The sequence below is a fragment of the Symphalangus syndactylus genome, chromosome 24, assembly GCF_028878055.3.
Source record: "Symphalangus syndactylus isolate Jambi chromosome 24, NHGRI_mSymSyn1-v2.1_pri, whole genome shotgun sequence".
Lineage (NCBI taxonomy): Eukaryota > Metazoa > Chordata > Mammalia > Primates > Hylobatidae > Symphalangus > Symphalangus syndactylus.
In genome coordinates, this window is record NC_072446.2 from 34,559,189 (window position 1) to 34,585,456 (window position 26,268).

General features: G+C 45.9%; 1 protein-coding gene across 6 annotated transcripts in view; it reads left to right on the plus strand.

Moving 5' to 3' along the window:
- TTI1 (TELO2 interacting protein 1) overlaps positions 1-26,268 on the plus strand; it is a 105,699-nt gene that overhangs the window by 40,949 nt on the left and 38,482 nt on the right. For 2 of the 6 annotated variants that reach the window (XM_055264983.2, XM_055264984.2), the window contains one exon: positions 8,442-9,084. The exons of 2 other annotated variants lie outside the window; for them this stretch is intronic. In XM_055264983.2, the coding sequence (XP_055120958.2) occupies positions 8,442-8,625 (184 nt within the window). In that variant the 3' untranslated portion in view covers positions 8,626-9,084. 2 more of the 6 variants (XM_055264985.2, XM_063633564.1) reach the window with 1 other exon arrangement.

The following is a 26,268-nucleotide window of genomic DNA, read 5'->3' on the forward strand; positions in this document are numbered from 1 at the left end:
CATTCCAGCTCCCTCTGCCTTGCCATTGTGTGTGAGAGAAAAAGCAGCAGTCTTGCTTTGGACAAAGCGAGGTTCAGATCTTACTGGCCGTGTGACCTTGAGCAAATGATTTAGCTTCATTTCATTTTCTTCCTCTGTAAACTGGGGGTGATGAAAACCCCATTCTCATAGAGTCCTTGTGGATGAATCACATTAGTATGTTCAAGGAGTCTCCAGGTACTGTTCTAGGGACTGGAATTAGAGGGAACAAGATAGGGGCCTCTACCCTCTGCTTGTGTTCTGAAGGTATATTTACATCTGTGTACACACCTATGTGGGGTACATTGTATGTAAATTTCCCAAATATGTTATACATGATGTGTATGTTACACATACACATAGACACTGGCCACAGAATTTCTAGTTGTAAGCCTGCTTCATCTTTACTAAAATCTGAACTGGGGATTTCACCTCGAAAGGATCTTTTTCATGTTAATTGTGCCACCACCGTTTGCAGAAGTCAGGACCAGGTTTGAAGGTTCATTTACTGACTGACTTCCCTGCTCTCTTTCTAGCAGTAGGATCCCATCCCATCAAAGAACCAGCTGGTGCCTTCAAACCCTGGACGAACACCGACTGGCACAGGCTCATTCATTTCATCCCTGTCAGAGCCCCAACTCCTCTCTTTACCCACACATGAGCCTATTGTATTTGAACGGATGAGGAGCCACAGAGGTGATCCATTAGTTCAGCTGAGCTTGAAATTAGTAGCTCATCCCCTTAAATGGTGTGGGCAGTTTGGCTGAGCTTGGACTGCAAAGCTGTTCCCCCTTGGATTGCACCCAGCATGGAAATGAGGACACACCTAATATTTTTTCCTTTTGACACTTGATTAATAGTTGACAAATCCAAACCCAAGTAGTTAGCTTTCCTATTATCCATCTTTTGACAGGCATTGCTGCTTTTCTTTTTGAGTCCCATTGTTCTAAAAATACACTCAGATCTGAAGCTATTCACTGTGCATATATAGGCCTGATTTCATGGTGTCAAAGATAAGAGACATCTGGCAGGCAGATTACAAACCAAGTGGGTTGCTGGGTTTCAGAACTGAAGGCAAGGACCTCTGGGCTACTTAAATCTACTTAAATTCAATGCTGCCAATTCTGTCCCTACTTCCTTGGTGTTGTCATGTCACTGATAACCTGCCAGGGTCAACCATCTTACTACCCGGTAGGAAAGCCAAGCGTTGGGTGTGTGTGCACAGTGCATGCCGTGCCAGGTTGGGAGCAGAACGCTCTCGATGACAGATCGAGCCTGGTCGCAGCACCGCCTGCACAAAGTGGGTTTTGGTCGTCAGAGGCTGTGGTCAACCACAGGGTAGTCATTTCCTCACTCTGCAGGCTCTGTCATCCCTCTCGAACACCTCAGAGGCGTGGAAGTAAATGTTGTCTCAGTACTGAGTAAAGTAGCCAAGGAGATGATCTCTATTTGTCTTATTGTATATATGTATTTTAAAAGATTTTTATTGGGTCTCTTATGATGAGCCAAGTGCTGTGTTGAGAGTTGAAGATTTTCAAAGATAACTATCAAGACCTCACATTGTTGTTCAATAGCAAGATAACTTGGGCAAATTAATTCACTTCTCAAAGTCTCTTTTTTCTCATCTGTAAAACCGAAAAAAGCATATATGTTACTTTGCTTATTTCACCTACTACAATGACGACAAAGTCAGGTAGCAAAAAATACCGCCACAGAGTAAAAGTCACTAAATAGTAGTTGTTAATCATTATTTAAATTTCTTCTTATTCCAAAAATGACTTGGAGCATCTTATAAATTGTTTGTAACAAAGAAAAAAGGAACTGAAGAAATTTTTTAAACGGAAAAATAACAGCAAAAACAAGATGAGACCAAGTTGAGGTTAATATAGACAATACAGTTAGAGCCCTGCACCCTTGCTAGAGAGGAGCTTTCAGAGTGGCTCTGTGCTTCCTGACAGACAGCAAAGAGGAAAATGGTACAGGAAGTACCTGAATAAGAGTTTTTAAAAAGAAAAGGAAAGAAAGCTTTTCAGAAAGAAGCATGGCTTTCCTTATTACTGAGGCTTGAGGAAAATTTCTCTGTGGGTCATCTTAAAAGAACACTGGGTACTGTTGTGACTAATATCCTCAATGTCCTTGCAGTAAATACAGAAGTACATTTCCTAGAGCTGTTTCTGAAGGCATCCGTGAGTGGAGGCTGCTGGCTTAGTGCCAAAGCACAGGTTACAGGAAAACAGTTCAGGCAGGAGGTGGGCAAGCCTACCTAGGCTGCTATGAAGATGTCTTTATCTTCAAGGGTACATACCTTCCAGGGAGGGGCAGGAAACAATGTGGCCCGAGAGTGCAGCCAGCTGGGGGAAAGGTCCGAGTCAGCCCTCATAGTGCTCCGCACAGAATGCCACTTTGAAATCTGTGCCCAACACACTGTCGTGGGATCTAGGCTTGCAGGGTTCCTGGAGGCAGGAGAACTGGCCAGATGGAAAGAGCTGCTTTTAAATCTCGCCCCAGTGGGATTTAAACCCTCCTAGATTCTGGCTTATTTTTGAATTGTCTATAACAGATTGGACCTCTCAGCGCCATATCCTTTTAAATATGCACAAAGCAGTGGAATTATTCCTCTGCATTTATGATACTTTATCCTGTGGCACTTCAGGGGTATGGTCAGCAGCATTTGCTTCTACTGGTGTTTATGGTTTTAAGTCCTGCCCTTGTTGCATTTAAATATTTTTGATATGGGTCTCTGTGTGAGTACGCATGTTGGCGTTAGATCGATAGATGAATGGTTTTGAACAGGTAAACATAGTTAAGTCTAATGAGCATGTATAGCTGCAAAGGTAATTGGTAGTATTTATTTGGAGAGTAAATCATTGCTTCAAGTCATAATCCTCCATTTCCAACATTTAGAAACAAAAAATGACCTCCGTGCAGGGGAAGATAGCTAAATTGAATAGCAAGAAAGGACAGGCTTGAAATACTGGTTAGCCAATGAACCGAGACCCATTAGAGTAAATTACCAAGTATAGAAACATAACCCCACTGCTTGCTGGCTAGGACGCATCGACACCCTGAGCATCCATTTGTTTAAAAGGAAACACACAGCCTCCTTTGCAACATCAGCATGCACAGAGTGATGGGAGAAGAGATGGACAGAGTGGAGGAGAGTGTGGAGGCTGTGCTGCCAGAGAGGGAACAACGGGAACGCCAAAATAACTTAGTGGGTATGCCTGCTTTCCCACAAGTGAGCTTACTTTCCCACTGCATTTAACCATGCCCACATAGAGAGAGCTTGTATCGTGTTCCTAAGGAGACATTTCTGAGTAACTTCTTTAGAAGCCCCAAATAAGTAAGCAAACAAACAGATCACAAAGCCGCATGTTCTTTACCACTGGCATTTACCCTGATGGCTCATGAGAGCATTTTATAAATCCAGAAAGAGACAGAGAACAGCAGATCCCTCAAGCAAGTAATTGACAGAGGAAGAATAGCCTGTCACCCAGGAGAGCTGGAAGCCCCGCATTTCAGTTATAGTTTATTTAGCTTTACTGGGCCTTCATTGGCTGGCGGTTTTCTAGATCTCCCTTTGAGCAGATGTTGTCTAGACAGAGATGGTGAGAACATACTCTGTAATATTCGCTCCTGCAGCAGAGCAGAGGGGGTTCTTTTTGGTTTTGCCATATTGGGAGGCTGGGGGTGGGTAATGATCCAGTGCCCATGATTGAAAACTCTCGTGGTCTGTTGGAGCTACCAGGGATCTTAGAACTGGTCTGGTCCACTCGCTCTTTACAGAGAAGCAACTTGCCGTGCCTCTCCTCAGGAAGCCATGCCTGGTGCCACCTGCACATCACTTCTGGGATGGCCCTTGCCACGGTGTGCCATGGGCCTCTGTGATCCCTTAGTCTACCCCAGCAGACAGGGAGCCCTGAGGGCAGAGCCCTTTTTGTCCCTCTCTCTTTGTGCCTCAAGCACCTCAGTTAGTGCCTGGGCTGGACCAGGCTCTAGTAAATATTTGATGAACCACAAAGAGATAAGACTTAAACCTAGCTGACCAGATTCCAGGAGCACGTTTCCTCCCTCCTCATTCCCACCTCCTCACCCCCAGCTTGCTCACTAGAAGCACCCCCATACTGATCACGAAGGAAGGAGCCGCTTCTGGTTTGGCATCTGGAGTTTATTAGGTACTTACTGATAGCCGTCAGTTGTAGATAGGGCTGAAGTACAGGCAAATGGCTGCCTGCATGGAGTGAAATTCAATAAAACCACATTTTAAGTGAAAAATCAGTATAAACACCAGGCTTCTTTGCCATGGAAACAGGTTGCTTAGAAACTGTCTAACAGCGAGTTCTAAATTTTTTAAAGTCAAGTTATCATTTAAGCTACACGGCCCTACAGGTTATTGAGAGATAATCACTCGCCTCAGGACACTCGGAGGCATGTGGCACAGCTGAGTGCCTCCCGATACTCTGGGGACCAGATAATCTCTTGATAACTGTGCTCTCTGGAGCCACTGATTTGGGCCTGGGGGGAGAAGAAAGAAATTTTTGTTCAGGAGTTAAATGGCGTACATATATTTTTTAAAAAGTGTTTCTCTTTGGGTTTGAAAAAAGATGGAACTGGCCATTTGGCGTGTTCAACAGCCATCCCTGTGCATCGCAAGATGTATTGGGAACATTTTCCAGGCAGTTACCCCAGTCACTTCAAAGCAGAGGTCCTGTCTTTGTCTTCTGGCTTTGGCTTATGCAAAAGGAGTTTTCAACAACTTTGGCTTTCAGCTGTTCATTCTCTGGGGGTCCCTCTTCCCAGCTAAGGCTGGGCAGGAACTGGCCCCAGGACAAAGTGACACCAGAGTTTGGAACAAAGCCTGGCGCTAAGCACTCAGATCAGACCTCCTGGGCCTCAGGCTCAGCTCCCAGGGGCTTAAAGCCAACAAGGGTGCCGTTCGGAATTTGTCACGTTTAGAGTTCAGCAGGCCGTGTGCCTCTCAGGGAGTGAGAGCACAGCTACGCCTGCCAGCCATCTGGTTGCATGGCACGGCATTTGCTCCCCACCTCAGGCATGCAGAGGACCAAGTATATTGCATTTGTTTCTTCCTGAAAATAATGGGCGAAATTAGAACACCATTGGCTGAGAACTGGGACACCCCCACCAAGTCAGTATGGAGAAAATTATGAGTGAAACAAAAGACAAATGTTTTGCCCTTTTCAGGGTATCTGAAAATTATCCATGGCATGGCAGTGCTGCTAAGATTGGTAGTGATAATTATGCCTCAGACTGTCTGTCTCTCTCTCTCTCTTTCTGGAAGAAAAGAAGGAATACTGTTTTCATCATATACTTCAAAGTGTTGTCCTGCACCTCCTCTCCTCAGAGCCTCAGAACAAAGCTGTGAGGAGAGTGGGCCAGGTGTGATCATCTTTGGAGAAAGAGGAAACAGGTTCATGAGGCAAAATAACTTGCTCCAAGCCACAGAAGTGGGAGAAGGAACATGCATTCCTGCTGTTCTGGGGCATCTGCCCCTTTAAGAGCAAAGAAATGAGACCCAAAACAGCCCTTCCAAGAGTTTTGCTCTTGCTTAATAAAAGAAGGTGAACTTTGCACATGTTTTTCCTTTGCTTTTCTGTTAATATTTTATGTGGATATCTTGCAGGGCAAAAAGAGTGGCTTATTTTCTTTTCCTTTCCTGCCAACGAATACGACATTCATATTTAGCATGTTAAAAAGAGCTCAGAAAATGAACATTGCAGCATTTTCATGCTGTGTAAGTCAGAGCGCAGCTATGATTGAACTGGGCCGTGGCACCGCTTTGCTGGGTGTTGCCCAGATAAAAATATTTCTTGAAGCTGGGAGAGCACCATGCTGTAGCTTGAGAAATTGTTCCAGCTCTTGAAAGGGGAAAAAAAAATCAAATGAAACCATTTGCATTCTAACAGTCTTTGGCACCAGGGAAAACTGTCAACTGTGTCACGTGTAAATAGAAATCTGCTCCCCACTTTTGGTGCATTTTTTCATAATTTCCCTTGCCACTCTAATTATCAAAGATATTTTTATTTTTAAACAAAAATTGTCTCCCACGCAGGCCTCATCTCCTTTCTGCGGTGAAGTGGAAACGATGAATTAGAATATTCTAATCACTTCTCCAACAACCGCTGTGGAGGTTATAAACACAAGATTATCCTAAGCAAAGAAAACTAAATTGTTTGGGCACAGAACAGGCCAGGAAAAAATTCAGTAGGCCGGGCCCGGTGCTCACGCCTGTAATCCTATACTTTGGGAGGCTGAGGAGGGTTGATCACCTGAGGTCAGGAGTTCAAGACCAGCCTGGCCAACATGGTAAAACCCTGTCTCTACTAAAAATACAAAAATTAGCCAGGCATGGTGATGGATGCCTGTAATCCCAGCTACTCAGGAGGCTGAGGCAGGAGAATTGCTTGAACCCAGAAGGTGAAGGTTGTAGTGAGCCGAGATCGCGCCATTGCACTCCAGCCTGGGCAACAGAGTGAGACTCTGTCTCAAAAAAAAAAAATTCAGTGCCCTTGTCCACCCTCCCCACTGCCCCCACTGCCTCCCTGACCTCCTAAGTGTATGTCCATTACACCTAAGGATGGTATCAAGACTGGCTTCACGGTAAGACCCAAATCCCCTGAGGGTGCAGGTCTTTCATATTAGTGAAATTAAAACCCAGAATTTTACTCCCACTTAGCAGGCGTTGAAGTTCGTATTTAATGCCCAGCAGTATGCAAGAGGCTCCTTAGAATAATTGCCGATAATAAAATGTGATTTATCAAATAGATACTACGTACTGTTAATTGGTAAATAGGGATCACATGTGCTAGACTGTATAGGGCTTGATCTGTGCTTTAAACCTCAGCAAAACCCTGAGTGAAGTACATCCCCCATTTTTTAAATGGGGAAACTGAAACAGGGCAAGTTGAATAATTTCCTGAAGCCACATAGCTAGTGATGCCTCTGATAATTTGAATTCTGTTAATAATCTTCCTTGTTCCTTCCTTCGTGGTGAGAGTTTAACCCCTCCTTCAGATCCTTTCGTAGAATTTAAGTATTCTAGAGAGGGTTGTCGTCTAAAGTCATTCATGTGCAATGTAGTAACTCACCACATCCTCATTAAAATGAGAATTCGTTCATTGTTACATGGACACATTGCAGGGGAAAAAAAGAAAAAAGAAATGAGAACCTGTTCAGTCAGTATTAACTGGATGCTGACCACATGCCATTCCAGGTGCCCGAGATACAGCAACCTACAGAACAGATGTGATCCCTGGTCCCTGCCCTCGGGGAGCTTATGTTGTGAGGGAGACAATCAGTAGTCAATATGTGCTGGGAAAGGTGTCCTGAAAGAGAAAAGTAAGGGGCAGCCTTACTTGGGCACAGTGGTATGGGCAGAATGGCATGGGGAGCCCAGCCTCCGAGCAGGCGATGGTGAGCTGAGATGGGCAGACTGGCTGGGAGGCCCTGCCCACTGCGGAGGGCCCCATTCTTCCAGGGATTGCCAAGTCAGACTGAATTGCCACCACGTATGAAGTTTACGCCTAGACTGCCCAACACAGTGGCCCTGGGCACGTGACTGATCTTTCAGAAATAGTAATTGAGCAGCTAAGAGGCAAGAGTTGGGACCCCAAAGTTCAGACGAAGATAAAAACCACCCTCGGTGGCTGTGGGGTGTCTAGTAGCCCAGGGCTCTTGAGCTCTGTCCCTGTCATGCGTCAGAGGATATCAGTGCTCTATCTCTGCCAAAGGTTACAGAGCAGGGCTCAGCCAGTCCTGCCCCAGGAGAATAAAGGAACCCTTTGACAGCCTGCCAAAGGCAGCATATTCTGTGGGTCTGATCCCTGTGGGGAAACGGGCTCCTCACACGGGAGCCTTAAGTGTCTGTTCATACCACCAAGTATCCATGGCTCTCAGCCAGGAAGGGTTCAACTGCTGAGTTCAGCACCGTGCTGGAGAACCATAATATTAAGGCTTGCTCAGGGCCCCCGAGCAGGACAGGGAGCCCCGCCCTGGGCCTGCCCCCAACCCTGGGCTGGGCCTGTGAGCTGAGCAAAGCCTTTAAGAAAGGGTACACTCTGTCATTTTTCTTCTTTGTGAAAACTCCTGAGCTTTCTACTCTGGAACTCAACCTCTTTCTTTGCCAAGAGCTTGTTCGCTGTCGATATTGTTCTGCTCAGACTAATTACTGGTTTCTGTATGTCAGTGGATATGAAACTGTTACCTGTATTTCTGTCGGGCTTTGGGACCATCCTACCAGTCCTGTCTTAGGAACTCAAGTGGGTTTTTTCTACTGTTTGAAGTGACTTGATATGGTTATCAGTTTCTTCTCAAATAGCCCGGTAAACAGCCTCCTGGTTGGGGCTGTAACATTCCCCACCTTCCCTCCCTGTACCCTCTACTCACTCCTTTCCATCTCTCCACAGCGTCTTCCTCCACTTGATGAAGGTGGACCCAGACTCCACCTGGTTCCTCCTGAACGAGCTTTACTGCCCTGTGCAGTTCACACCTCCCCACCCCAGCCTCCACCCCGTGCAGCTGCACGGGGCCAGTGGGCAGCAGAACCCCTACACGACCAACGTGCTCCAGCTGCTCAAGGAGCTGCAGTGACCCTGCTCCCCCACCACAGAGGCCACCAATCCCTCCCCTACTGCCAGCCAGAAGTTGGGCTGACCCCACCCCGGCCATAGGCGGTGGCAGCGGCAGCAGAGAAGGTGAATTAGTCAGCCAATCGATTTATAAATTGATCGATCACACAACTGCTTAGAAATGGATTGAAGGAAAGTAGCTGACTGTTATTTATATTTCATACCTTGTGTTTTCAAGTGACATTGTCTGGTGGCTCTAAGGGTTTAACTCCTTAGCCTACCATCTCTGTAGCCCCAGCTCCCTCACAGGTCACACACACACACACACACACACACACACACACACACACACAAGAGGTCAGTTCCCCTCCATCTGCATACACCTCCCTCTCTTCAAATAATGAGATGGAATTAATTTGTTTTACCTAACCTGATCTTTGGGAAACAAACAGAAATAAAGACAGTTCTTGGATGAAAAGTATGATCAAGAGCTCACTTTGAAGTTTTTTTATTTAAACTGGATGGTTTTTTTTTAAATGAGTTTATATTCTTGAATGGTTAATGTAGAACCATGGTATAAAATCCAAATCCAAGCAGTACAAAACAGAAAACAGTGAAGAGTAAATCTCCCCCTCCCCATTTCCCAGCCGTCTGGTTTCTCTCTCCAAAGGCAACCACTCGTAACAATGTTTTGGATACTTTTTAAGCAGGAGGTTAATTTTTTTTTAACTTTTTACTATGGGTAATAGTGTAAATTCCCATGTCCCCATGAACCCGGCTTCCCTGGCAGTCAGCACGTGGCCAGGCTTGCTTCCTCTGTGCCCTGCCCATGTACCTCCCTCTCCACGCCCCGGATTTTTTTGAAGCAAATCCCAGATGTTACATTGAAACTTTTTTTGAATGTACAACCACAATACCATTATCACACCTAACCAAATTAACAATGACCCTTTAATATTGTCAGATATTGTCAGTGTCTAAATTTCCCCAGTGTGTTTGGATCAGGATCCAAATAAGTGATGTACATTGCTGGTATCAGTATATTCCCTAATAAATCTCTTTTAGGCCGGGTGCGGTGGCTCACGCCTGTAATCCCAGCACTTTGGGAGGCCGAGGTGGGCAGATCACCTGAGGTCAGGAGTTCGAGACCAGCCTGACCAATGTGGAGAAACCCCTTCTCTACTAAAAATACAAAATTAAACGGGCGTGGTGGTGTATGCCTGTAATCCCAGCTACTCAGGAGGCTGAGGCAGGAGAATCACTTGAACCCAGGAGGCAGAGGTTTTGGTGAGCCAGGATCCCGCCATTGCACTCCAGCCTGGACAACAAGAGCGAAACTCTGTCTCTAAAATAAAAAATAAATCTCTTTTAATGTGTAGATTCCCCCTCCACCTCTCTCTCATTTTCCTTGTAAGTTTTTTGGTGGAGAAACACGGTCATTTCTCCTACAGCATTTCTCACCATCTGGATTTATTGATTGCATCCCTATGGAGGTCATTTCATGGGCCCCTCCTCTCACCTGTGTTTCCTGGCTGGAGGCAGAGTAAGAGTCGTGATCAGGGTTGAGTCTTTTAGCTTTGTTTTTGGCACTTCTCCTCCATAGGTGGTGTTATGTACTTCCATCAGGAGGTATGTAAGTCTGATCTTACTGTGTTATTAGCAACCATGGTGATCTCACTGGAATCCACACACTCATTAGGGATTGCAGAGTAATGCTGTTCTAATTCTGCCATGCTGGCTTGCTGTTAGCCAGAGTCCTTGTGTAAGGGGAACCTTCCCTTCATCAACCATCTGGTAACCTACTGGTACAGTTTGTATAGAAAAGGCAAGATGGCACCTGCCTGTAATCCCGGCTACTTGGGAGGCTGAGGCAGGAGAATGGCATGAACCCGGGAAGGCGGAGGTTGCGGTGATCAGAGATCGCGCCATTGTACTCCAGCCTGGACGACAGAGCAAGACTTCGTCTCAAAAAGAAAAAAAAAAAGAAAAGGCAAGATAAATACTTGATTTTTTTTCTAGCTGAGAAATTTAAAACACACAGATTATGTAAACTGAGGTGCACATCCCACCCCAGGGTTCCCACGTATGCTGAAGGATCCCAGGGATGATGAATGCTTCCTCACAGGTGCATGGTGAGGCACCGGCTAGATCACAATTCCGGTGACATAGATAATCCCCAAACTCTTAAAAAGCCCAGAGGGTGCCTGGCATGGGGACATATTGGTGTGAGGGTCCCCAGCCAGCTCTGGAGAGGCCCCACTCACTTCCTTCTCCACTGTGCCCTGCAAGGGCAGAGTTATGTCCAGCTCCAATCTCGGTGGCAGCAGCCTGGCTCTGGTCTGGCTCCTGAGCCCTCAGGGAACCCTTCTCTTGGGGCTTTTTTCAGTTCTGCAGCCTGTAAAGTGGAGGGATTGGGCCAGAGGGGGAGCTCTTCATCTGTTGGGATTGGAAGCTTGCTCCCGCTCCTCCCTTGTTACCCCCAGGAGGGCACTGCATCCTCCAAGACTGCAGTGGGCACTATCGCATTTGCTGAAGATGCTTCACTGACCTCACAAGATTCCTTGTACAATTCCAGAGGCTTCACCTGTGACCCTGCAGGGACCGCAAGTTAAGAACCCCCTCAAAGAGCAAGATAATCACTTAACTCTCTTTGAGCTTTAAAATTCTGGGATGATTTCCTTTGGAAAAAGGGAGGGAAATGCCTCTAATTACGGAGATGGTAAAAGCATTCACAGCATTGTTCCTAATTCCACTGGGGACCGAAAGTGATAGGCTAATTCAGTCTCCAGATTCTGACAAATGAGAAAACAGGTCAGGGAGGTGGCGTGACTTGCCAAGCATTACTTAGCTCTCCTGGTGAGATTAAAGTAGCCTTCCTTCGCAGAGCATATGGGTGTGGCAAGCCGCGATGCTGTCCTGAGAGGCCAGGAAGATGTGCACACACATCCTGATAAAAATCTGGACTCTGCAAAAGCTCTCCAGGAGATAATCAGCATAAGAGGATACACCATGGCTCTCCGAAAACCCACTTCTTCCTCAAAGAGTTAAGCTATCTCGAGTTGCTTTCAGATTCTTGCAGGCAGATTGTTGCACTTGATTTAAAAAAAAAAAAAAAAAAAAGATCTCATTAGAGTGTGTCTCCTGTTATGATTATATTCAGGCAACTTTAATTTTGAACCTGTCCAGCTGACTCAGTCTAGTCCTTGTTAACATAAGCTTTGCAAAATACTGCGTTCCCCCTGTTAAAACTTGTGGAGTAATAGGGGTTTCTTATTTCATTCAGGGCGCACCAGCACTTCAAGTATTGTTTGGGCCGGGGTTAGGGGTTGGTACAGAATGGATAAGTAGATACTGCAAGGCCTTGAATTTCAGCTTGAGATGTTTGAGCCATGATCTGCAGGCAGTAGAAGGCTCCTGGAGGATGCAGGAAAGTGTAGACCTGGACCCAGGGGATCCTTGGAGATGGCTGGAGTGGGGTGGCTGTGGTCTTGAGAAGGCACTGTATTGTGGAAGGAGCATGGATGATTTGGAGTTCCTCAGAGCATGGATGATTTGGAGTTCCTCAGAGCTGGGCTTCATTTCTGACTCCGCCTCTCTGTAACTGTGTGACCTTGGGCAAGTCATTTTACTTCCGAGCTGCATTTTCCCATCTCTGAAATAGAGCTGTTGCCTCTGCCTCAGGCAGCTGCGTCAGAGGGGATGAATGAGGTAGTGTTTCTAAAGCATCTGGCACTGTGCCTGGGGCTCCAGCAACATCTTTCCCCCGCTGCCCGTGGCTTTGTTATGGCTGCAATACACACTCCTCTTGATGGTTACAGCTGAGGAAGTAGATGGTTAGGTCTCAGTATGTACCACCCAGAAACTAAAATAGAACCACAGTAGGGGGAGAGAATCAAAGAAGGCTTCTAGGAGGAGGTGACGTCCTAGTGAACAAGTAGATTTCAGCAGACAGAATAATGGGCATTCCAGACAGGAAAAATAACATGCCCAAAGAGCTGCGGGCATACCTGCCAGTATCTGTACACATCATAACTTGGTTGGGAATGACAGGAGACCCAATTCAAAATTGGCTCGAGCAAAAAAAAATATCTTGGCACACAGAACGACGAGGCTCTGCAGGCACAGCTCCCCCAGCCTGTCTTCTGATGCTGCTTTCCCCAGTGGTGGCTTCACTCTGACTCCAGGCTCCTGTTCTTCAGCGTCACACACCCAAGTGAATGTGCACCTCCTAACAGCTCCAGCCAAAGGCCTAGGATTGGGTTGGATTTTTAGAGATGGGGTCTTGCACTGTTGCCCAGGCTGACCTGGAACTCCCGAGCTCAAGAGATCCTCCCACCCCAGCCTAAATCCTAGCATTTGCTCTCATTGGCTCAGCCGGTGCTTTGCCCAGCCCCAAACCAAACTTGGTCCATCTACAACGGGTGTCAGCAACTTTCTCTGTAAAGGGCCAGAGTGAATCTATTAGGGTTTACAGGCCATACATAAAGGTCTCTGTGGCATCTTCTTTGACTTTTTTTTTCTTACAATCTTTTGTTGTTGTTTTTGAAACAGGGTCTCACTCTGGTAGCCCAGGCTGGAGTGCAGTGGTATGATCTCACCTCCCTGCAGCCTCAACCTCTCTGGCTCAGATGATTCTCCCACCTCAGCCTCCCAAGTAATCTGGGATTACAGGCGCACACCCCCATGCCTGGCTAGTTTTTTGTATTTTTAGTAAAGATAGGGTTTTGCTGTATTGTGAACCAGGCTGGTCTCAAACTCCTGGATTCAATCAATCAGCCCGCCTCAGCCTACCAGAGTGCTGGGATTACAGGTGTGAACCACCGTGCCGGGCCACAATCTTTTAAAAAACAGAAAAAATCTTTTTTTTTTTTTTTGAAACAGAGTCTTGCTGTGTCACCCAGGCTAGAGTGCAGTAGTGCGATCTCAGCTCACTGCAAGCTCCGCCTCCCGGGTTCATGCCATTCTCCTGCCTCAGCCTCCTGAGTAGCTGGGACTACAGGCACCTGCCACCATGCCCGGCTAATTTTTTTGTATTTTTAATAGAGATGGGGTTTCACCGTGTTAACCAGGATGGTCTTGATCTCCTGATCTTGTGATCCACCCGCCTCAGCCTCCCAAAGTGCTGGGATTACAGGCGTGAGCCACTACGCCTGGCCAAAAAAAAAAAAAAAAAAAAACGGAAAAGTTATTAGCTCAAGGGCCTCACAAAAAATAAGCCAGGGGCCTTTGTTTTTTTGTTCATTGGTGGTTTTTTGTCTTTGCTTTGCCCTCGGACCTTAGTTTGCCAACCCCTGAACTGCAGCAATCTCAGGGACAAGTCTGGAGACACCCACACCATATGGAGAAAGAGTTGAGGTGGAGTGGTTTCCCTAAAAGAAAGCACTGTGTTTGGTTACCAGGAAGAGAGATGCCGGGATTGGGGAGGGCATATATGACAGGCACTCATCACCCTGTATTTGTGGCCTGTGACACGTGTGGTGTGGCAGTCTGGGAGAGTGAATGTGAGGAGATTGTGGGTGCTGAGGCCACATTTATGGAAGGCCTTGAATGCCAATCTGAGCATCCCAGCCTTAAGGGATCAAGAAGTGGCCTTGGAAAGTCCTTGAACAGGTGAATAATGTATCGAAAGCAGGATGTTAGGAATATTCATCTCGTGGCAGCATACAGGAGAAATTGGAAGGGAGAGAGACTGGCAATGAAATTGTATTTCTGAAAGTCCCAGGACGAGAAAATGTACCTCTTCCATCAACCCCAAACTGTTTGACATGCCGTGGTTCATGGGCAACTTGAGGCACATAAATATGTGCTTTAAAGTTTAAAAGTAAGAAGTCAGATGAATGGAACCTCTGATGAGGCTTCCTCCAGCTTGTTCCGGAGAGTTGAAGAGCCCTAGAAATGATTTTCTGCAGCTCCAGCTGTGATGAGCAATGCAGGGTCCCTCTCCTTTTGTGTGGCTTACCCAGTCCTCTGCGTCGGCCTTGATTGGAAGCCAGGTGCCCGTATTGCCTTTCCTCCAGAGTAAGGAATAGAGGCCAAATTTCAGAAAATAATTCTGAGTGATGGTGGACTCTGTGGAAGTGTTGATTGCTTTATAAATGGCATTCTCCTCTCTGCGCCCCCCGCCCCCGTCTCCCCCACTCCACAACTGAAGTTTGGAGGCAGCGGCTTTTCAAATTACGCTTGAAAAGCAGCCTGATTTCCCACAGGAATCATCTCCTAGATTAGGAGCTGTTCTACCTTTTCTGACAGTTTTACCCAGAGTACAAAGCCAGTCTGCAAAGGACGAGGAGGGAGCAGTGCCCTCCTCGCTTCAAAGCTTTCAGCACCAACCATTTATGAAAATGTCTCTGTCACTGCGGCCGTATCCCGGCATCTGGGGCTGCCTGCTTTTGCAGCAGGAAAGGGTTAAAAAACACTGATGAATGGCTGCCTCCACCACCCGCTTCTGTTTCCCCTCCTTATATAATTTGCCATTCTTTTTGCACAACAGCTCCTGGGTCTCAACCTGCTCTCTCAATCAGTACCCTCACGTTCTCAGCTTCCTCCCACACAGGCGGGCTCAGAAGTAAGGAAAGCACCTTTCAGAATCTCTGAGGCTGTTTCCAAGGGAAAAGATTGGTGGGGGGAGGTGGGGAGAAGAAGTAGTGGAGAAGAGTCAGAAGTTCCTTCATGAAATAAAACATTTTGCGTTACCCGGGCATAGGTGTGGGGGAGGGATAGGCCTCGGCGCACCCCACCTCTTGTTAGCCCACCTTCTCGTCCCATGGACCCCACTGGCTGCACCCAAGTGTTTCACCCCAAACCCTGCCCCAGTTCCCTGGAGGGAATCAAACTGTGCCACAGCTCACAGGTGACCTTGGGCACTCTCTTCCCCTGCCTGTGCCTCAGCCTCCCCATCTACTAGGTAAAGAGTTTGAACCAATCAATCCCCAAGCATCGTTCCACCTCCTCAACATCTATAATTTGATAATATAATGTTGGCAAGTATATGGGGAGACAGGCATGTACATTGGCATAAGGTCTTTGGAGGTCAGTTGGGCAGTATCAACCAAATTTGAATGCACACACCTTTTGATCAGTAATTCTGCCTCTTAAGTATTTCGTACTCACACATGTGCACAAAGATGTACACGCCTAGGCAGTTCACTGTGACATTGTTCCAAATTTTTAAAAAGTCAAAAATACTGAATGCCTAGTATGTGCCAGGCTTTATGCTTGATACTCTTCCTTAATATCTAAAGAATGGAAGCAAAAGATAGGAAATAACCTAATCATAGTGCTGAGCTCTTCATCCAGAAGAGACTGAAATGCCCCCCACAACACAAATTCTACTGAGCTATACTGAAGAGTGATACCTCAAATGTCATGAGGCCAGGCATGGTGGGTCACGCCCGTAATCGCGACATGTTGGGAGGCTGAGGCAGGAGGATTACTGGAGCACAGCAGATTGAGGCTGCGGTGAGCTATGATTGTGCCACTGCACTCCAAAGTCATGAAATGTTACTGTTAACTATTCCTCAAAGTAAATAGAAAATTAGAAAGAGGCCAGGCGCAGTGGCTCACACCTGTAATCCCAGCACTTTGGGAGGCCGAGGCAGGTGGTTCACGTTAGGTTGGGAGTTCGAGACTAGCCTGACTAACATGGAGAAACCCTGTCTCTACTAAAAACACAAAATTAGCTGGGCATGGTGGCACATGCCTGTAATCCCAGCTACGTGGGAGCCTGAGGCAGGAGAATCGCTTGAACCCGGGAGGTGGACGTTGTGGTGAGCCAAGATCACACCATTGCACTCCCGCCTGGGCAACAAGAGTGAAATTCCATCTCAAAAAAAAAAAAAAAAAAAAGAGAGAGGAAGAAAAGAAAATTACAAAGAACAGAGGAGGGAGGGAGGGATGGACTAGTTAAATGATCTCTGGTACATTTATGCAACAAAATACTATGCAACATTTTAAAAGAATAAAACAGGATGTGAGGGCGATCTGGCTGCAACATCCATCACCCCATTGATTGCCAGGGTTGATTCGGCTGATCTGGCTGGCTAGGCAGGTGTCCTCTTCCTCCCTCTCCGCTCCGTGTGTGTCCCTCCTGAAGCTGCACACTCTGTCGAAGAGGATGACCATCCCCCATAGAGGAAGACTGGTCTTCAGTCAAGGGTATATAAGTAGCTGAGCTCCCCTGCTAGAACCTCCAAACAAGCTCTCAAGGTCCATTTGTAGCAGAACATAGGATAGTGAAGCTTCCAAGGCTCCGGACATATTCAAATGAGGTGCTACCTGTGGTAGTCTGCCTTTAAAAGAATAAAAAATAAAATAGCAATAGCTATCAGAGTTTTAAATGCACATACCCTTTGACTCAGCAATCCTGCTTTTAGGAATTTACTTGCCATGATCAAAGATGACGAATAAAGTGTTTGTTGATGCATTGTTTGCATTAATGAAAGATTGTAAACAACCTAAAAGTCCATCAAGAGAGTACTGGCTAAATAAATGCCTCATAAACATGGGTAGTGTACCACGTAGCCTTTCAAAATAATGAGGTAGTTCCCTGTATAGCTTCAAGATACATTATTAAAGAGAAAGACAAGCAGCGGCCGGGCTCTGTGGCTCATACCTGTAATCCCAGCACTTTGGGAGGCCGAGGTGGATGGATCACCTGAGGTCAGGAGTTTGAGATCAGCCTGACCAACATGGCGAAACCCCGTCTGTACTAAAAATACAAAAATTATCTGAGCATGGTGGCAGGCGCCTGTAATCCCAGCTACTTGGGAGGCTGAGGCAGGAGAATTGCTAGAACCCAGGAGGCGGAGGTTGCAGTCAGCCAAGATAGCGCCGTCGCACTCCAGCGTAGGCAACAGAGAGAGACTCTGTCTCAAAAGAAGAAAAGAAAAAAGCAGAACAATGCTGCTACATATGGGGAAGGGGGATACTTGATGTGTGGATTCTCTCTTAAAGGACACCCAAGTGGCAGCATTCAGCTTCTAGGAAGGGTAACAGGATCAGTGATGAGAAGTCTTCTCACAAGTACCCCATATACCCTTGACATTTTTTTAAACCCTATTCATGTATAGCTTATCCACTCACACACAGAAAAGTTATCAAAATAGAAGGCGTTTATGTGTCTATAATCCTACGGCAAACTCACATTTGGTATTAGGGGCCTAACATCATCTCGGGCCCCTCGCTTGTGCTTTGCGCTTCTCGAGGGGAACCAGGGCTGGGAGAAGGGGAAGCAATGCTTAATCCAAATAAGCAACGGGGCGCGGTGGCTCACGCCTGTAATCCCAGCACTTTGGGAGGCCGAGGCGTGTGGATCACGAGGTCAGGAGTTCAAGACCAGCCTGGCCAAGATGGTGAAACCCTCATCTCTACTAAACATACAAAAAAAAAAAAATTAGCTGGGCATGGTGGCGGGTGCCTGTAATCCCAGCTACTCAGGAGTAAGGCAGAGAATTGCTTGAGATTGCACCACTGCACTCCAGCCTGGGTGACAGAGTGAGACTCCATCTAAAAAATAATAATAATAATAAGCAATAATAAGCAAAAAAAAAGCTAAGGAATCTTGGAGAGGATGCCTCTCAGGGGATGGGTTGTATCCCTGTGGGCATGCAGGAAGATGATCTCCCGCCCATGCCTCAGCTCATCTGAGCCCCCTCGGGACCCCAAGAGAGGGAGGTCAGGCCTCGGAGGTTTTCCTGACTACCCATGCTGAAATCAGGGCATTGCAATGCTGCCCTCTGCCACAGTCCTCGCCACAGCTCTGCCTGGGGCTTGCAGCCTTTTTCTCATGTAGGAGTCATATTCCTTTCTGCATCTTCAGCACCTGATAGACACACGACAGGGTCATGACTTGCCGCTTCATCTCATGGTCATGATGACTGACATATCCAGTGACTGCTCCAAAGACATTAAGAGCAAAGACAGGATTCTAACGGAGGCTACTGATCAGTTGCATGATCAGTTACAACAGGGTTTATGGAACAGGATCTGAAATCTGCTGGTTGGAAACTTCAACAAGTATTTTTCGAGGCTTCCTATGTGCCAGCCCCAGAGATAAAAAGACATGTATGCTGCCTCTTAGGAGCTAGGCTTACAGGAGAGCTAAACAAGGCAAGTTAGTGTGAGAAGACAGCAATAAAAGTCTGCATTGGGAGGAGGTAGGGAGCGGCAGTTAAGCTCATGGGCTCTGGAGACAAGAAGGCCTGCCATGTGGCCTTGGGAAAGTCTCTTCAGGACTCTTAGCCTTGACGAAATGAAAATAAAAACAGTACCTCCCTGGGAGCATGGGACACCAGAGTGGTAGACTGATAGACTCAGGGACTGGCTGGCCCCTGGGAAGTGCTCTATCAGAGTTGGTCACCACCATGAAGATGATGATATTCAAAAGTATAAATGGCAGCACAGAGGTTGAACCAAAAGGCAATTGGGAGGCTTCATGGGGGAGACACCACCAAGCTGGCATTGCAGCATTTGCCCATCAGGTACACACAGGGAAGGCCCCCTCTGGACAGAGGGAACAGCAGGTACAAAGGCTCAAACAACACATTTAAGGTGTTGCTCGTGTTGGTGTAAGGTGGGGGCAGTGGGCAATGAAGATAAAGAAAAAGGTGAACTTCAGGAAAGGAGGCCAGTCTGTTCAATACCCAAGAGGTGGGCCTGGGCTGTACCTCTGGCAGGCACCCAATAGGTGCATGAGTAATGGGTGGGTAGCATTGCCATAGGGAAGTTGTTCTCTGGGGCTTTTCTGCAGGATGGAATAGGGTGGATGAGGAATGATGGGCAGAACTCACCCTTGCCAGGCCACTCCCAGCCAGAGCTAAGGGCCAGGTTCCTAAGGTCCCACTGGCAGCAAACAGGGTATTTCCAGCTTGTGAGCACCTGCTTTGCTGATTTCTGGAAAGTCTACACAAAAGAGGCAGTGCAGTCCTTAAGTTTACACTGCAGTGTGGGAGGCCAGACTTCTATGAGAAACATTTTCATTTAGTAATGGATTTAATGAGTGCAGAACTTCCTGTTTTAAACAAACAAGTGATTAGCATTGACTATAGATGTGAAAATGGATCCTAATGAATTGCTAATTAGCCACCTCCTCTTCCTGGGATCTTTAGCTGGTAAATTCCCTCTCTAGCTACAGGGGGCCTTAGTCAATCAGACTGGCATTGATTCATTCATTCATTCAACATACATTTTTTGAGTCCCTACTGTGTGTCACTGTAAACAAGACAGGGAGGATCCCTTCCTCACAGTCTGATGGAGGAGACAGCATTAATCACCTAAACTTGAAGACCTATAATGACACACCTACAGGCCAGGGAGCTGGGACAATGTGCGACAGGAGGACCTGATCTTGTCCTGGGGTGGGAGGGAGCAAGAGGAAGGGGCATTTGAGCCAAGATCTGAAGAATAAGTGGAACTTAACTCATGGAAGAGGGAACAGAAAGAGTAGAAGAGTGGCTCAGACATCCAGAATGGCATATGCAAAGGTCCTGTGTTGAGAGGGAGCAGTGTGAGTCAGGAAAAATGAAGCCAGTGTAAGCGGTGTGCAAGGGGCATGTGTGTGTGTCACAGAATGAGAGCATATGTAATTGATGTTGGCTTCATCCTTTGTAACAGACAGTAAGTACCCAGTGCCCACTCCACATCCCTCAGGGCTTACCACCTCAATGTGCTCCAGCCAACTTCCAGCTGCCCTGCGTTTGATTTCTTTGACTAAGGATTTTCTGCAGGTAAGGAAGGCCTTCTGTCTCCATGCTTGGTAGGCCAGAAGTCCTGGTGAATTAAGCAGGTCTTGGGAGCAACCCTCAGCCAGTAACTGATGTGTAAAAATCACAGCTTCCCAATGTAAGAGTTAAAGAAAGAGGAAAGAAACAGGAAATGAGGCTCAACAGTCAAAGACAGGTTTATCTTAGAGAAATAAACCTGAAAGGGGCTTCTGGCCGATTTAATGTTGAGCCGCATTTCATCTTTCTTTCCTCTTTCTTAAACTCTTAAACCCAACCCCTTGGGCGGGGTAACTTCAAGGTGTGTGTTCTACACTGGCTCCCACAGTTCCCTAGTAGGACTGAGCCCCACTTGGGCACAGTGGTATAACTTCCTTGACCCTGCACTCTTTCCCTGTCTCACTTCCCCATGCCCCTGCTGGTGCTTCCTGGGATTAGGTCCAAATGAATTACCTGCCCTCAAATCTTTGTCTCAGTACCTGCTTCTGGAGGAACTCATGATAAGATGTCCTGGAAACAAAACACAGATACATTTCAAGCCCCTTCCACATCCTAGTTACCCTTGCCTGGATCCCCTCCTCTCTCTCACTTGCTTTCCTTACTGAGTCTATCTGTAGACCATGGTGGCCCAGCTGGGGTTTGCCTAGCACACCAGAGCTTCTTAAGTTAGGTCACTCAGAGGGAGCCATTTGGTTCCCAGAGAGGCCAGTGGTATATGTCCATGTCCCCATCCCATCATTAGCTACCCCTTCTTTTAATGCACCATCCTTCAAATGCTCCCTGCCCCTTGTAGCTGGAGCAGACAACCTTGAGGAGGAATCCAAGTGGCTGGCCTGTGTGGCCAGGGGCAGGGACAAGAAGTGCTGAGTTAGACACCTTCCGTACTCACCAGCCTTGCTTTCTTTTGTGTATGAATTGAAAGGATTCTCCCTGGAGTTGAGAAATAAACATGTTTTCTGAATAATATGGCATGTTGACCTCAAAGTCCCTACAGCAGTTCTGGACAAAGCCAGGCTCAGGTTAGGGCCTGCCATTATTATCATGCATTCAACAGAAGTGATCCATTGTCTGTCCTCCCTTCTTCTTAGCAACAGGGTCCTGGTATTTAGGCATAGAGCTGATCCAAATAAAGGCCATGTTTTCCAGTTCTCCCTGCAGCTGGATGTGGCCATGTGACCAAGTTCTGGCCCACGACAGATAAGCAGAAATGATCTGCAACTTCAGCCAAGTCTCTAAAGAGAGGGTGTATTCACTTCCCATGCCCTCCTTTCTGCTGGCTGAAGTGCATTCTCAGTGATGGGAGGCAGAGTGGCCATCTTGGGCTGTGAAGGGAAGCCAGGCTAGAGTCAGCAGATATTGTAGTAACCAGGTAGAAATGCCAACTAGTTGAAAATTAAGTGTCTTGTGCAACTTGGGGAAGGAGAAATCAGGGCTCCTAAAACTTCCTTTGATTAAATAAGATGCAATAGGTCCAAACTTTGACTCAACCCTTATAAGCTGTTAATGTCTGTCAGAGGCAAATCTTTTATTCACTGATTCATTTATTGAGCGGGTGCCAGGAGCCAAGGCCTGTGCTAGGCATTGGGGATGCAGCAGGAAACAGGACACTTGGAGTCTGTGCTCTCCTGGAGCCTTCATTACCATTCCTAGCATTTTATTCTAAAGTGTTTCTGCCATCACCTCCAGTCAAGACGGCATTGGGTTCATGCTGTAGAAATAACCTCTGCTCCCCAACTGGAACTCATACATTGCGGATGGGAATGCAAAATGGTATGGCTGCTTAGAAAAACAGTTTGGGAGTTTCTTATAAAGTTAAAGCAACCTCACTCTTAGGTGTTTTCCCAGGACAAATGAAAACGTGTCCACACAAAGACTTGTATATGAATGTTCATAGCAGATTTATACATAACAGCCCAAACTGGAAACAATTCAAATGTCTATCAATAGAAGAATGGATTAAAAAATTGTGACATAACCATAAAACAGAATACTACCCAAAAAGGAATGAACTATGGATATACATAGTAATATGGATTAATCTAAAAATCACTACATTTGACGAGATTAAGATGGCAGACAGAGCAGCCAGTGGAGACTCACATCGTGAACTTTTGCTCCAAGAACTACCACAGGAACATACCAGGAAAGCCGAGAGAATCCACAGACCCTTTAAAGGAACTGGATCACTGCTGCAGGCTCCCTGAGATGCCAAAAACCTGTGAGTCCACTTGCTTTCTCAACAGGGAGGCTCGTGGTCTGGGACAGGTTCTCAGCCCTGGTCACCAGCTGCCTGGAAATAGACTCAGTGCTGTTGGAGGGGCATGGTAGGAGTGAGACCAGCCTTTAGGACTGCAGGCTGCATAGGAGTGGGTGAAGCCCATGACTGCCGTCTTTCCCCCATTTCCCTGGTGACCTGTATGACTCAGCAGAGGCAGCCATAATCCTCCTGGGAATATAACTCCACTGGACTGGGAAACAGTCCCCTATCCCCCACAGCAGCTGCAGTAAGCCCTGCCCAAGGAGAAGCTGAACTCAGACATGCCTATCCCTGCCCCCTCCTGGTGGTCTTTCTGTACCTGCCCTGGTAACTGAAGACAAAAGTCATAGTTTCTTGGGAGCTCTGCGGCCCTGCCCACTGCCTGAGAATCCTGAATGCTTAACCAGTTGTCTCTAAGGCAGGTTTGCTTCCTCCCTATAGGACCACAGCTGATGCACTCTTGAAAGCACCACCTCCTGGCTGGAGGCCAACCAACTCAAAACCAGCACTCTAAACAAAAGCACAACCAAGGACCCTCACAGATCCCACTTCACTCCCCTGCTAGCTCCACAGGAGCAGGTGCTGGTATCCACAGCTGCAACACCTGAAGATGGATCACGTTACAGGACTCTGCAGATGCTTCCCAATACCAGCCTAGAGCCCAGTAGCTCCACTGGGTGGCTAGACCCAAAAGAGCAAAAGCAATCACTACAGTTTGGCTCTCAGGAAGCCCCCTCCCTAGGGGAAGGGGAAGTGCACCACATCAAGGGAGCACCCTGTGGGGCCAAAGAGTCTGAACAGCAGCCCCTGAATCCCTGATCATCCCTCTGACATAGTCTACCCAAATGAGAAGGAACCAGAAAAACAATTCTGGTAATGTGACAAAACAAGTTTCTTTCACACACCCAAAAGATTATACCAGCTCACCAGCAATGGATCCAAACCAAGATGAAATCTCCGAATTCCCCTCAAAAAATTCAGGTCAATTATTGAGCTAATCAGGGAGACACCAGAGAAATGTGAAGTCCAACTTAAAGAAATCAAAAACATGATACAGGAAATGAAAGAAAAATTCTTCAGTGAAATAGCATAAATAAAAAACAATCACAACTTCTCGAAATCAAAGACACACCTAGAGAAATGCAAAATGCACTGGAAAGTCTTAGCAATAGAATTGAACAATCAGAAGAAAAAACTACAGAGCTCAAAGACCAGGCTTTCAAATTAACCCATTCTGTCAAAAACAAAGGAAAAGAATTTTAAAAAATAAAGCCTCCAAGAAGTTCGGGACTATGTTAAACGTCCAAACCTAAGAATAATTAGTGTTCCCGAGGAAGAAGAGAAATCTTAAGGTTTGGAAAACATATTTTAGGGAATAATTGAGGAAAATTTCCCCAGCCTTGCTAGAGATCTAGACATCCAAATACAAGAAGCTCGAAGAACACCTGGGAAATTTATCGCAAAAGGATCATCATCTAGGCACATAGTCATTGGGTTATCTAAAGTCAAGATGAAGAAAAGGATCTTAAGAGCTGTGAGACAAAAGCATCAGGTAACCTATAAAGGAAAACCTGTCAGATTAACAGCAGATTTCTCAGCAGAAACCCTACAAGCTAAAAGGGATTCGGGTCCTATTTTTAGCCGGCTTAAACAAAACAATTATCAGCCAAGAATTTTGTATCCAGCAAGACTAAACTTCATAAATGAAGGAAAGATACAGTCTTTTTCAGACAAACAAATGCTGAGAGAATTCACCACTACCAACCCAGCCTACAAGAACTGTTAAAGGAACTCTAAATCTTGAAACAAATCCTCAAAATACACCAAAATAGAACCTCCTTAAAGCATAAATCTCACAGGACCTATATAACAATAACACAATGAAGAAAAAGGTATTTAGACAACAAATAACAGGATGAATAGAATAGTACCTCACATCTCAATACTAACATTGAATGTAAATGGCCTAAATGCTCCACTTCCAAGATACAGAATGGCATAATGAGTAAGAATTCACCAACCAAGTTTCTGCTGTCTTCAAGACACTCATCTGACACATAAGGTCTCACATAAACTTAAGGTAAAGGGATGGAAAAAGATATTCCATGCAAATGGACACCAAAAACAAGCAGGAGTAGCTATTCTTATATCAGACAAAACAAACTCTAAAGCAACAGCAGTTTAAAAAGACAAAGAGAGACATTACATAGATAAAAGGACTAGTCCAACAGGAAAATATCACAGTTCTAAATACATATGTACCTAGCACTGGAACTCCCAAATTTATAAAACGATTACTACTGGACCTAAGAAATGAGATAGATGGCAATACAATAATAGTGGGGGCTTTAATATTCCACTGACAGCACTAGACAGGTCATCAAGACAGAAAGCCAACAAAGAAACAATGAACTTAAACTATGCCCTACAACAAATGGACTTAACAGATATTGATATTTACAGAATATTCTACCCAACAACTACAGAATATACATTCTATTCTTCAGCATATGGAACATTCTCCAAGATAGATCATATGATAGACCACAAAACAATTTTGTATCCAAGAAAATCGAAGTTATATCAAGTGCTCTCTCAGACCACAGTGGAATAAAATTGGAAGTCAACTCCAAAAGGAACCCTCAAAACCATGCAAATACATGGAAACTAAATAACCTGCTCCTGAATGATCACTGGGTCAACAATGAAATCAAGATGGAAATTTAAAAAATTCTTTGACCTAAAGGATAATAGTGACACAACCTATCAAAACCTCTGGGATACGGCAAAAGCGGTGCTAAAAGGAAAGTTCATAGCATTAAATGCTGACATCAAGAAGTCTGAAAAAGCACACATAGATAATCTAAGGTCACAACTTAGATTATAAAGTCTCCTAGATAATCTAAGGAGAAACAAGAACAATCCAAACCCAAACTCAGCAGAAGAAAAGAAATAACGAAGATCAGAGCAGAACTAAATGAAATTCAAACAAACAAACACAAAAGATAAATGAAACAAAAAGCTGGTTCTTTGAAATGATAAATAAAATTGATAGCCCATTAGTGAGACTAACCAAGAAAAGAAGAGAGAAGATCCAAATAAACTTAATTAGAAATGAAATGGAAGATATTACAACTGATACTACAGAAATACAAAAGATTATTCAAAGCTACTATAAACATCTTTACGCACATAAACTAGAAAACCTAGAGGAGCCAGGCGCAGTGGCTCACGCCTGTAATCCCAGCATTTTGGGAGGCCGAGGCAGGTGGATCATGAGGTCAGGAGATCGAGACCATCCTGGCTAAAATGGTGAAACCCCGTCTCTACTAAAAATACAAAAAAAAAATTAGCCAGGTGTAGTGGCAGGCACCTGTAGTCCCAGCTACTCAGGAGGCTGAGGCAGGAAAATGGCATGAACCCAAGAGGCGGAGCTTGCAGTGAGCAGAGATTGCACCACTGCACTCCAGCCTGGGTGACAGAGCTAGACTCCATCTCAAAAAAAAAAAAAAAAAAAACCTAGAGGAGGCCAGGCGCAGTGGCTCATGCCTGTAATCCCAGCCAAGGCCAAGATTTGGGAGGCCGAAATGGACAGATCGCCTGATGTATTCAAGACCAGCCTGGCCCACATGGTGAAACCCTGTCTCTACTAAAAATACAAAAATTAGCCGGGCGTAGTGGTGGGGGCCTG